Source organism: Gossypium raimondii, chromosome 13 (assembly GCF_025698545.1).
Source record: "Gossypium raimondii isolate GPD5lz chromosome 13, ASM2569854v1, whole genome shotgun sequence".
Classification (NCBI taxonomy): Eukaryota; Viridiplantae; Streptophyta; class Magnoliopsida; order Malvales; family Malvaceae; genus Gossypium; species Gossypium raimondii.
Genome location: NC_068577.1, coordinates 54,178,901 through 54,191,480, shown reverse-complemented (window position 1 = coordinate 54,191,480; position 12,580 = coordinate 54,178,901). Strand labels below are relative to the sequence as shown.

At 34.8% G+C, this 12,580-nt stretch overlaps 2 protein-coding genes across 3 annotated transcripts in view; one reads left to right on the top strand and one right to left on the bottom strand.

Annotated features, from left to right (window-relative positions):
- Nucleotides 1–606: 606 nt before the first annotated feature.
- On the top strand, nt 607–2,064 carry LOC105781708 (class V chitinase CHIT5a). Its single transcript, XM_012606224.2, has 2 exons — nt 607–1,810; nt 1,943–2,064. The coding sequence occupies exons 1-2, from the start codon at nt 607–609 to the stop codon at nt 1,969–1,971; spliced, it is 1,233 nt and encodes a 410-aa protein (XP_012461678.2). The 3' UTR covers nt 1,972–2,064.
- A 2,704-nt stretch (nt 2,065–4,768) lies between these two features.
- Nucleotides 4,769–12,580, bottom strand: part of LOC105783843 (class V chitinase) — a 30,534-nt gene continuing 22,722 nt past the window's right edge. The window contains exons 1-7 of one of the 2 annotated variants that reach the window (XM_052626141.1): nt 7,106–8,480; nt 6,645–6,776; nt 6,386–6,567; nt 5,983–6,193; nt 5,632–5,869; nt 5,383–5,533; nt 4,769–5,296 (exon numbers count right to left, since the gene is read on the bottom strand). In XM_052626141.1, coding sequence (XP_052482101.1) covers nt 4,985–5,296; nt 5,383–5,533; nt 5,632–5,869; nt 5,983–6,193; nt 6,386–6,567; nt 6,645–6,776; nt 7,106–8,258 — 2,379 coding nt within the window. In that variant the 5' untranslated portion in view covers nt 8,259–8,480 and the 3' untranslated portion in view covers nt 4,769–4,984. Of the gene's footprint in view, nt 5,297–5,382; nt 5,534–5,631; nt 5,870–5,982; nt 6,194–6,385; nt 6,568–6,644; nt 6,777–7,105; nt 8,481–12,580 lie in introns of those variants that run through there. The other variant, XM_052626142.1, reaches the window with a different exon arrangement.

Below are 12,580 nucleotides of genomic sequence, written 5' to 3'. Positions count from 1 at the left end.
AAAAAAATATTATTTGAGATTTTGATTGAATTAAAATGGAGTTGCCACATAATTTGGAGTTTTGTTATGTCATTACATGAAGTAACGTTAAGAACATTGGAAGGGTCACTTTTTGTTTCTTTTTATATGACTACTGAGCTGTCTGCTCCTGTCTATCTTCAAGTCTATATGTATTATATGAATGGATTTATTGATTCATCCAAAGAAATGACAAGGAAAAAATGAAAATCTTCTTCCCTCTATTGAGATGCTAAATAAAATATCATTTCAACTCGAATTTTATCTCGATTGATTCATATACGTATAAAAAGTGAAATTCAAAAGATTTGTATTTCCAATTCTAATTCATATACGTATAAAAAGCAGGTTCAACTTTCATGGCTCCTTTGTGAAAATGAACAAGAAAGCTGGCCGATAACAAACTTAGGAAACAACATACATTTATCACACATCCAAAGAGAAAACGCCATTGAATCGATAATACCATAGCTTAGTTATTATTCCAATTTCCTATATGTTTCTCTATATATACAGCATTTACTCTCTATTGATTCTACAAAGTAATTAAAAGAATCATTTAAGGTACTATCTTCTAATCATCAGAAAATGGCCAAGCAAAGAATATCATCATTGTTCTTGGCCATTATTGTATTAATTCTCGTTGCAAGTGTCTCCTTCTCCACTGCTCGTAATTACCAGCCAACGTGGGATACACGATCCCCTACGCTTAACTGTGTAGCACCATCTCCGTCACCAAAACCGGCTCCTAGTCCTTCACCTTATCCTGATGATGTGATCAAGGGTGGCTATTGGCCTTCATGGCTAGCTTATAGTCTCCCACCATCCTCAATCCCTACCTTGTACTTCACACATGTGTTTTATGCTTTTGTTGGCATTGATGCTTCTTCTTACGGTTTGTCCATCACCCAACCTGATGCTCAGTGGATGGGAAACTTTACAGCCACCCTTCATGCCAAAAAGCCACTGGCACAAGCCTTGTTAGCGATTGGAGGAGCGAATTCCGGTTCCGGTATTTTTTCCAAGATGGTCAGTAACCCTGATAATCGTGCCGCTTTCATAAAATCCACCATTGCTACGGCAAGGAAATATGGCTTTGATGGACTTGACATTGATTGGGAGTTTCCTAATAACCCAACTGACATGTCGAACCTTGAGGTTTTCTTCAAAGAATGGCGTGAGGCTGTTGAGAGTGAGGCTTCGGCTTCTAGCAAGCCTCCTCTTCTTTTAAGTGCTGCTGTTTATTTCGCTTCAAGCTTTTTCTTAGATCTGCCTAGAACATACCCTACTGATGCCATTGCAAAATACCTTGATTTTGTAAATCCTATGTGCTTTGATTACCATGGAAGTTGGGACACTTCAGTCACTGGTGAACATGCTCTACTCTACGACAAAACTAGCAATATAAGCACAAGTTATGGTATATCATCATGGATTGAAGCTGGTGTCCCTCCAAAGAAGCTGGTTATGGGGATGCCACTTTATGGAAAATCGTGGGAGCTGAAACACCCCAAAAACCATGGGATCGGAGCGCCTGCTAATGGTGTCGGGCCGGGAAACAATGGCATAATGTTGTACAGTGATATTGTAAAATACAATGATGAACACTATGCCCATGTAGTGTATGACGGAGATACTGTATCGGAATATTCGTACTCGGGAACCGATTGGATCGGTTATGATGGACCGACATCTGTGGAAAAGAAGGTTGAGTATGCTAAGACTCAGAATCTTGGGGGTTACTTCTTTTGGGCCCTTGGATATGACATGAACTGGACACTTTCAGGAATTGGTAGGTTTTCATCTCAGTGCTGCTGTTTCCATTTGAATACTATAACCTTTTTCAATGGAGTTTCAAGAACTTCACTAATCTGTATATATTTACTGCTAGGCTAAGTCTGCTATGTTTTTATGTGTTTGACAGCATCAAATACATGGGAACGAATGCACTAGAAGCCACCTGAAGTTGGAAATCGTACCAAATATTCGCAATTTATTCTGGAGCTTTCATGGAGATTTATTCATCTGAACGCAGCTGGAGCCTTAATTATAAAACTGTTTCCATTTTTCTTTTAAGCTTGTTTTCACGTGTCGCAAATAAACTTTGATTCTGCATGTTCTGGACATGCAAGTGTATATGATGAAAGAGATCGAGAAATGGATTATTTCCTATTATTTCTTGATCGAAATAAATGAAAGCAAAAAAGTTTAGAGTTACCAGTGTCATATAATATTCATCAATTAGTCCTTATGTTTCTCTTTCACAAATGCCACGTTTTATTAATAAAAAATTTTATTGAGAAAAAAAGTTATTAATAATTTTTTTATGGCTCTTGTTTCATAAAGGATCGGAGGGTCAAAATGAGATATTATATGATTAATTTCATACATTTAGTGACGGTAGAATTCATTTTTTGAGATATCAAAAAATATATAATGTGAGTAAATGTGGTATTTGTAACACTCTAGATCTGGTTCCGAACATCTGATGTCATGTTATGTTGTCGAAACAATTTGATGGTCACTAAATTAACTATAATTATGACAAAGGCAAGCGCATCTATCGAATAATAGTATAGCTATGGAGAGTAGGGAATATCGTATTCGCGAGGACTAAAAATACTAGTAATTACTGTTTAACTATGTACGTAACAGAGAATGAAATAGGAAAATAATCGAAGATACTTAATGAGATGGACAATACCCAGGAATGAATCCACCTAGGCTTCACCTATTATTATGAATCTGATGTAAACAATTTATTCACTTGTGCTTTGATCCGTAGAAATCCCTAAATTATGTTAATATATCTTTCGAGAGTAAGAACAACTGACTCTAGGTTGATTAATTGAAATATCTTTCTAATTAAAACTCCTATTGTCGCATTAACTTGATCTATAAATTCCCCTATTAGGTTTTACTCTAATCTGGTAGATTTATGTCGTCTTATTTCTAGAATTGCATGCAACTCCACTCAATTATACTAGATCTACTATTAAACAAGGACTTTTGCTCCATTGAAATAAGCACATTAAACATGAATTAATATCATAAAAATATTAAAACACGAAATAAGCACACATAATTGAGAACAAGAATCAAGTATTTATCATGTAAACCAGAAATCAAATAATAAGATTCATTATAGGTTTCATCTTCCCTAGGTATCTAGGAAATTTAGTTCATAATCTTGAATGAAAACATCTCAAAATTAGGATAACAACAAGAGATAAAAAAACTCAATAAAACTTCGAATGAAATTAAATGGAGATTTTCAATCTTGAAGGAGATCCGCTTTCGAGTTGAATCCGATGGCTTTTTTCGAGGCTTTTCTTCAATCTTCTTTGAATGCCCCCTTAGGTCTTTTTCTAATTGACATTTATAAACTTTAGAATGTTCAAAAAGCCTAAAAATTGAGTTTTTCCGCATGTTTGGGAAACAGGGTGCGATATCGACACGGGCTAGTGGACAGCTCGTGTGGAGATGCCCAGGTCGTGTGGATCCTGAAAACAGCTCTATTCGTCCGATTTTGGCTTGTTTTTCTCTCCCAAATGCTCTACTAAGTATAGAAACATGAATTTAAAAGATTAGGAGCATCAAATTCACTAATTTACATTATTAATCATCCAAAAACGTATTAAGAATGAGATTAAAATATGTTACTTTTATGACTTATCACAACTCAAGCTACTATAGCATAAATACATTTAATTTAATTATCATATAATTCACATATATATGTATTTATAAATTCAATGATTTCATTTCATCAATTTACGGAATTACATGGGTTAATATCAGAGTTAGAATTCGAATCTAAACTCAAATACCAAATTTCAAATTCATTCCTCGAGACAAAGATCCCTATATCTTGAGACAAGTCATAAATTATTTTGAGATTTTTAGCTTCAAAGTTAATATGTTTTGAGACACTACTATTATAGATGTCAAACAGGGGATATTATAGAAAATGTATATATGCAACAAACCCCAATTTATAAGCAACACGTTTAGAGGTAAAAACCTTGTGTGTAAATTTCATGAGCCACTTTACAGGTTAAAGCAATCTTTAACGGCTATATCAAATGATGTTACCGTTATTTTCATTTTCTCGATGAAATGCATCGATGTTTGTTCAATTCACAAATGATATGTTACATTTGAGATGATATAATCATCGCAGGAGACAATGAAACGACAATTGATAAGTTTGTTCATAGTCTTTATATATATATATATATATATATATATTTAAGGATATTGAGTTGTTACATTTCTCAAAGTTTAAATTAGCAAATAATCAACTATCGATTTTTAGTTTAACCGATTAATACGGTACTGATTCCAACATCACTACCTGTTGGTATGGGGTTCATACCTTCTTTCTTGCTGACGGTGTGGTTTGGACTTGGAGTCGAGGGCTTTGGTTCCTTATTTCTCTGTTTTCATGGTGATTGCATAGCAGAAAACATACGTTGTTGAAGAAAATATGAAAATCTTTGAATATTGTAAGGAAAGAGGAAAATATCCTGACGTGGAACAAACTTGAAGTTTTGAAGGGACATGCAGCTTTCACACGCAGCAAAGGAAAACCTAAACTTAAGGTGAGTTTGGATGGGCATTGCATTTACTTGCGGTTAGTGTAAAAATAGCGGTGGCTATGAGATTAGACATTGTAGCAATATTGTAGCGTGAGACAAAATAAACTAAACTTATCCCATCGCACCCAATCGCCAATCCACACCCAATCGCCAATATAAGTTCAGTTATTTATTCCAACCTCAGCTTGTAATGAAAATTTTCCTCTTTTCCTGTTCTTTTTGGCTTGAAAATCAATCACCATTAAAACTATAGATTCAACAACTTGCTCCAATCTTTAATATCTATATTTGCATGACCAAAGGTTGGTAAAAAAAAAAAACATGATCCTTTTACATAAATGTTTCCCAAATGCATAAGCTGTCAGTCATCGAGGTTCCACTTGGGTTATCGATGCATCGTTAACAGAAAAAACTTTCGTCCTCCCAACGTCTATACTTTCCTTCCTTTCGTATCTTGTTATTGAATATGCAGGCTGCTTAGGTACAGAGATTGCAACACTGTTTTCGTTCTTGAGAATCGTAAAAACTTTCACCATTGACGGCCTATCTGCAGGATTTTCCTGCACACATAGCAGTGCCAATTGCATACATCTAATGAGCTTACATGACGAAGATGAATCATCCAGTGACGCATCGAAAAACTCTGCCTCTCGACCTTGTTTCCACAATTCGTATGCCTGGATATTATCATTCAACATTATACATTTTACAATATTCGTACTGCAAAATGGAGATGAAAAAAAAGTGTCTCAAAGTTACTTACATATTCAAGAAGATTCAAGTTTTCATGGCATCCATACAGACTGGAATTCCTCTTGCCGCTGATAATTTGCAGAAGTAGAACTCCGAAACTATAAACGTCATACTTGGTTGAGTATATTCCTTTCCTAACGTATTCCGGAGGAACGTAGCCACTGCATTGAATCAATGAATTAATAACTATGTATAGATTCAATGGAAAAGATGGAAAACAATCGGATATGTATCATTTGAGACCGTCTGATTCACTTACTATGTCCCAACAATTCTGCCGGTGTTTGCTTCAAGTTCATCCTTCTTGAAAAATTTAGCCATCCCGAAATCTGATATCTTTGGGTTCATTTCATAATCTAATAAGATATTGCTCGCCTTTATGTCACGATGAATTATAGTGTAATTTGAGTATTCTTGGAGATATAGAAGCCCTTGTGTAATGCCTTCAATTATCGAGACTCGTCTTCTCCAATCTAACAGATGCCTTTTAAATGGATCTGCATCGGTTAAGTGCATGAACAATGTGTTTTGCTGAAGAAGTTTATGAAATAACATGCCATAAAAATGTCTTAACACTCATACTAAGTTGAAAAAATTAAGCATTGGTTACCATAGAGGTAGAAATCCAAGCTTTTGTTTGGCATGAACTCGTAAACCAGCAATTTTTCTTCCTTCTCAGTACAAATTCCCAGAACTCGAACTAGATTCACATGTTGAAGCCTAGCTGTAAGAGTGACCTCATTCTTGAACTCCTCAAACCCTTGATTCGAGCTTTTCGAGAGCCTCTTCACCGCTATTTCCTGCCCGTCTGGTAACTTTCCCTGTAGTCCACAATCCACATTGCAGTTAGTAGTTTTAAAAACCAAACAAAGGTATGATAAACGATTAATCCTTTGAATGTACTTGGAATTTCAGAACCTCCTGCAGGTAAGCGGCAAACGTGTGGTTCTTCAAACACATTATACATTACCGCAAAGTCCCCGAGAGTGGCTAATAGAGGAATAGTACATTACCTTGTAAACAGGTCCATATCCACCTTCTCCGAGCTTATTATCATTTGAAAAGTTATTAGTGGCAGCTTTAATGCTAGAGAAACTGAAAACTTGGAGATTAGGATCATCGTTTTCATGCCTTTTTTCAGCTGATATTTTGGTTCTTATCCAAGAAACCAACATTTTCAATGCACACCAAAGCCCTGCAGTTGAAACCTTCTCGAGTCAATGTTCGATAACTGTTTGGAATCATTGCAGATTCTCACATGCCCATTCTTACCTTGTGATTTGAATATTTTCTTTTGCAGGTAACAGATGATAGCTATCATCAGGAAAACCATTGCAGCAACTGTAACCGAAACAATAACCAATAATCGATGTTTCTTTGGCTGACTGGTGCCTATTCCACAAGCTGCGGAACATCGATACATTATTCATTACATTAATTACAGTTCAATGTTCTGTAAAGATTTCAGAATTTTAGCAAACTTAAGCTCTGTTCTTTAATATTTTAGCATGCAAACATGGCATAATAATGACAAGACACCTATGTGGCATATTGTCCAACTGAAATGCCGTAAAAGAGACAAAAAGAAATGACAGGTAATGTATTTTTCCAAGTCAAATATACCAAATAGAGGCAAGAAATAATGCTAGTTGAAGTCTTTTTCCAAGTCGATGTTTAAAATTCAATAATTTCTGAAAATTTTGATATGTTCTAAAGGGAGAGAACCATCTTACCAGCTTGTGAAAGGACCCAATTATCGTCATTGGAAAGTTGAAAGGCATTGTAACCAAGCAGACCCTTTACCTTGGCATAAGAAACCTTAGCTTTAATGGCTTCCACATCATCGAAATTGATCCAAATCGACCCGATTTTGCAAATATTCACCACGTAAGTAGAATTATACACAGCTTCAACGCCATAACCATAATCTAGAATGAATGATTTGATTGACTTATACCCTATTGAACCATCAATGGTGTGAGCCGGCCCTGAAGCTGCTGAACCAATGCCACTGTCACCAGAGTTAACAAGCATCCATCCATAGCCATGGTAAGGCAAACCTAAAACTAGCTTATCAGCAGGGAATCCTCTCTTTAACCATTCCTTTATACCATCATCAGTGTTGGCCCTTCCTAATGGGTCATATAAAGCAGCATGAAAACCAGTAAACCTATCTAATGTTGGCACATAGTAGTCATATGCTTTAATATTCACCCAATCCAGGTTTAGCTTTGTAGACTCAATAGGATAACTCACTGAGTTGACAATCGGCAAGCGATTAGCCGACATAGTTAATAGCAACTGTGTCTTACCGGAGTTTCTTGACTCGGATGCTACCTCAGCTCGCCACTCGGCCAAGAAAGTACCAAAAGTGGTCATATTGATGCCATTCCGAGGCTCAACTCCAAAAAGGTCTAAACCATGAAAACCATAAAGCCTGGCTGTTTTGATTGAAGACTCAATGAAAGATTTTCGACGAGAAGTTTCATTAACCATCAAAGAAAAGGTGGTAGACTCAGTTCTTCTAACCCAAATGGACAAAATAGTAGTAACGGATGGATTCTTTAGTTTTACAGTCCTGGTGAAGTTTGAGAAATGTTGTTCATTTGAGGAGTTGACAAAGAGCTGATAGGAGGTTGAGTTTACAAAAGCAAAAGCGCAAAAAAGATGAGTGAAAAGAGCAGAGTTTATATCAGAAACTGGAAGGGAAGCGCTAGAGTCCCAGTAACCAGCTTTGATCCATGTTTGTGAGACTGAGCTTTGCAGGTTCAATGAGAGAAACAGCAAGAGGAAGAAGAAGGAGAAAAAAATGGGTTTATTAGAAGCCATTGAAAAATCAATCTCTTGCCTAGAAACGTGAAAGTTGTATAATATGAAAAGCAACATCAACACGTCTAGGTTACGTAAGTAAACTAACGTTCTTTTTACTGTTAGTGGGAAACATTTATTTTGTTCTCGGAGAAAACTGGAACTCTATTAGTGGGAAACAAAGTTGGATTTGAAGAGACAAAGAGAGATTGGACTGGATCATTATTGCAGAAGGTGGAAATTTAAATCAAATTAAAGGGTTTGATTTTTGAAATAAAACTTGACCATCACTTTTGTTGAACTTGAACAGTAGGTTGTGAGAGAGAGAGCAAAAAAAGATGAAATTCTCATCTGCCATCACCAATGCATTGGGTTTCTTTCATAATGGAACAAGATTTCGTATAGTTCCCTATGGATGAAAATAGAAAGTGTGCGAGTATATAGTAAAGGTGGGTCACTTTCAAGGCTAACTAATTTCAGAGTTGACTATTGACTAATGAAGCTATCGATTGCCAGCACCACATAAAGCGGGACCGCCTTTCTTTCCGCGCTCACACCATCTTCTATTTCGCCATTTGAATATCATCATCATCGAACTGTTTTGGACTGACGAAAAGATTTACACAAATTGAATTTCAGAGTTGACGTGTTATTACATTTCTGATAATTTTGAATTACTATATGATTTACACAAATTGATCCGATCAGCCCTAGCCAGAACTTCATCATCCAAGGGCTATAGTTTTAAGGAGCAAAAACAACAGCAAAGACGTTGCTCAAATGATACGTGCAGTATAATAAGAATCCGTATAAAATTACACTTTTTTATTTTACATTAATTAGAATAAGATTTTTTTACATTTAAATAAATATAGTTAAAACTCTTCTTGTATCATTCAATTTTCAACATTAGTAAATTTTTACTCTTTTGTCCGTGATTTTTTTCCAAAATAATTTTCACGTAAAATCTATATTTTTATTTTTTCTTTTCTTATTATTTTACAATCGTTCTATTATTGGCGCCTATTATAACAATATGTATTTCATTTCTTTAAAAATACAACATATATTGTCAAACCAATACCAAATACAATCGAACCTTTAACTACTCCCACTAATAACCTTGTAACTTGCAAAACTTTGCTTGCGTACATAAGTTGATTATGTCAATCAGCACACATTAAAATGAAAGCAAACCAAATCCATTCTTAACTAAATGAAATTACAAGGAACTAAACAAAAGACTAGCATGCAAACTAGACAAAATGTGCATGCACCAAAGTTTTAGCTATAACTTGCACTTTGCCACTTCGTGAACCCAATCGTCGGGTCCGGGTGTTGAACGTCATAATTGAACTGTATTATCTAACAACAAATTTTTAATTTATTTAATTTCATGCCAGATTTAATATTATGTTGTCATACAACTTTAATCCAATCAGTTAATTATCCATAACCTTTCCATAAATGAACATCACATTAAACTTGTTATTATATGATTACCTAACTAAGCAGATTAATGTTCTTTACAATCATACTCATCCACTGAATTTACTTATACACTTAGGGTCCGTTTGATTGCCAGTAAAATGTTTTTTGTAAAATGATTTCTGGAAAATGTTTTACATTTCTGTAAAATGATTTACTGGAAAATATTTTGTGGTGTTTGATTGAATTTGTGTAAAATATTTTCTGCTGTTTGGCAGATTTCCTGAAAATATTTTCCGGAAAATTTATTTTTACATATATTAATATATATTAATAAAATTTTATATTTTAAATTGTTTTTACATATATTGCAATGATTTATTTATAAATAAATAAATCTAATTAAATATATAATAATACTCAATTATTAAGTCGCAATATTAACCGTCATAAATTAAAAACAACCAAAGTCAAATAAATTATTTGTAATTGTGTTAAAAAATCAAGAACAAGGGTTGAATAATTATAAATTTAGCTTCCAAACCACAAATAAAAAATACTAATCTATGCATTTATTTAAAACATATAAGATGTATTTACTTACCAATATGAAACTTTGGATCTTTTAAACAGATTCAGCAAGACCAAAATGTTAAACAAAAGACGAGACATATACCAAATCCTTAGTAAATTGTAATAGATTGTGTTTGGCGTAATTGCTTAAGTGCATCTGCTATCAAATTGCTAGCCACTTACAACTAAAAAAATGGCAATGTCTGCTGCCAAGAAGCTTGCTGGGTTCTAATCAAAACACAAAAAAACCAAAACTTAGCCTAAATAATCTAATCATAAAACACTACTCCGACTGTTAGCGTTGCATTAACTGATTCACCATCTGCTATCAAATTGCTAGCCACTTGCACCTTTCTTTAATAAGACTTTGATTACTCCTAGATGGGACCCTTGAACAACATAGTGAAGTGGAGTGAATCCCTTGCGATTAGTGGCTCTCACTGAAACTCCTGATGAAAGCAGAGTTCAGACAACCTTGATGAACCGCAGAACCTCTCCTTCTGGATATTGACTCAATTCTGGATCAACAATGTCTAGAAGCTTGTCTTCTTCTTTCAGTTTCCATGTCCGCAACAGGTACACTTTGCATGAATTATGATATCACATGTGAGATGTCATGTGAAGACCATCTAATTTTATCAAATTTGGAGTCCAGTTGATGTATGAAAAGATAAGTAACATGATGTAACAAGTGGAAAAAGGTTGAAAGTACCCATTCAAGCAGAAGCATGAATTCCACTACAAATCTTGCCTTACTTCTACTTTTACCACTTATTATTTCAAGCGAAGCACCCCAAAGTCATACACATCCGCCTTCTTGGTTAGTTGTCCTAAAAGCGCATACTCGGTGCCAAATATCCACTGGACAAAATACAATATCATAACCGAGATGCAAACGAAACACAAGGATTAAGCAAAGGCAAAGAACAAAACACAATCGCCAGTGGATGACTCTTTCAAAAGTCCTTAAAAAACATCAATGAAATATTGAAATAGTTAAACAACCTAGGCGGTGACTAAGGATGAGATGCAATGAAAATGATGCTTACAATGTTCCTGCTACTCAAGTCTTCGACATGAGTGACATTGTCCGAAAAAGCTTAGCTAGCCCGAAATCCTCAATTTTATGATGAAAATTTCCATCCGGGAGTATATTACTAGCTTTAATATCCCATGGACGATATGCTGATGCAACTTCATAGTGAAGAAACGCAGCAGCGAAGTCGTACCTAAGCAAATAGCGACTCTTGTTGGCCAATCCAAAGTAATATGTTTACTTCTTGAACTCGAAATTAGGATTTCGGACATCAAGATACCTCAATTAGAATTAGGAGTTCAATGAGCTTGGACTGATGTATTTACCAAGTAAAACACTGGCAAGGCTGTTATTCTCCAAATATTCGTAGACTAAGGCTCGATGGCTGTCTTCAACACACCAAATATGGAATCGAATGAGATCACAAAATTATAAGAGAAATAGTTGACAATACCATGTGTCCGAAACAAAAACAAAAACAAGGAACCGTTTGAGATAAATACTTAGGAATGGTTACATTACTGAAAAGTGAAAAAAAAAAAACCTATTGTAGGCTACGCTCAAAACACAGCCTGCCATGTAGAGCAATGGTCATAGTTTATGCATAACTATAAGAAGACAAGGCAGGGTATTTTATGAAACAAAGCGACCAAAGAAAAGAGCTTTAGATGCAGCCTACGACTTTACAAGGAACAACAAAATAAATGCAACTGAACCTTGAGCTTGTGTCTGGTCACGGCTATACCTTCCTTTGAACCAATCAAAAAATCCAAAGCACTTACAACTCATTGCAAACACCAGACACCATTAAAGATCTTGTAGTTGCACAGCTTATCGCATATAATTAAACCGAATCTCTTATCCAATTCTGAAATCACCAAAAGTCAAACTCTTTTTTAATTGCTCATAAACCAAAAACAAGCAATATGGAAGTTACCTACGAGAAGTAGTTACAAAAAGCAGAACAAGAGAATACTATCAAATTACATGCAGCTGGTATGTGATAGCCCGAAATAGGGCCTAATCGGAATAGTGGTTTCGTAACCACAAATCCGAAGTGAAATAATTTAATTTTATAAATTTTTATTAATTACTGATTGATTGAAATATTGTGTGAAAATATGGATAGAAAATTTTAATGATTTAGTGTCTAATTGAATTTTTAGGACTAAATCGAGAAAAATGCAAAGTGTGTCTAATTAGTGATTAAATGACTTAATTGAATTATTGCATGAAATTGGAAGTGTTTATGTGGCAATTAGACCATAAATTAGTGTTATGGACACAAAAGGGTATTTCTAGAAAAATATCTAAATAATGGGTCAAGGGCATTTTTGTCCAAATTGAATAAAAGACAAAATAA

Excerpts from the sequence above, each read along its gene's own strand:
- LOC105781708 (XM_012606224.2), top strand. The coding sequence starts at position 607 with ATGGCCAAGCAAAGAATATCATCATTGTTCTTGGCCATTATTGTATTA. Across the intron at positions 1,811-1,942 it reads CTGGACACTTTCAGGAATTG|CATCAAATACATGGGAACGA; the intron begins GTAGGTTTTCAT and ends TGTGTTTGACAG.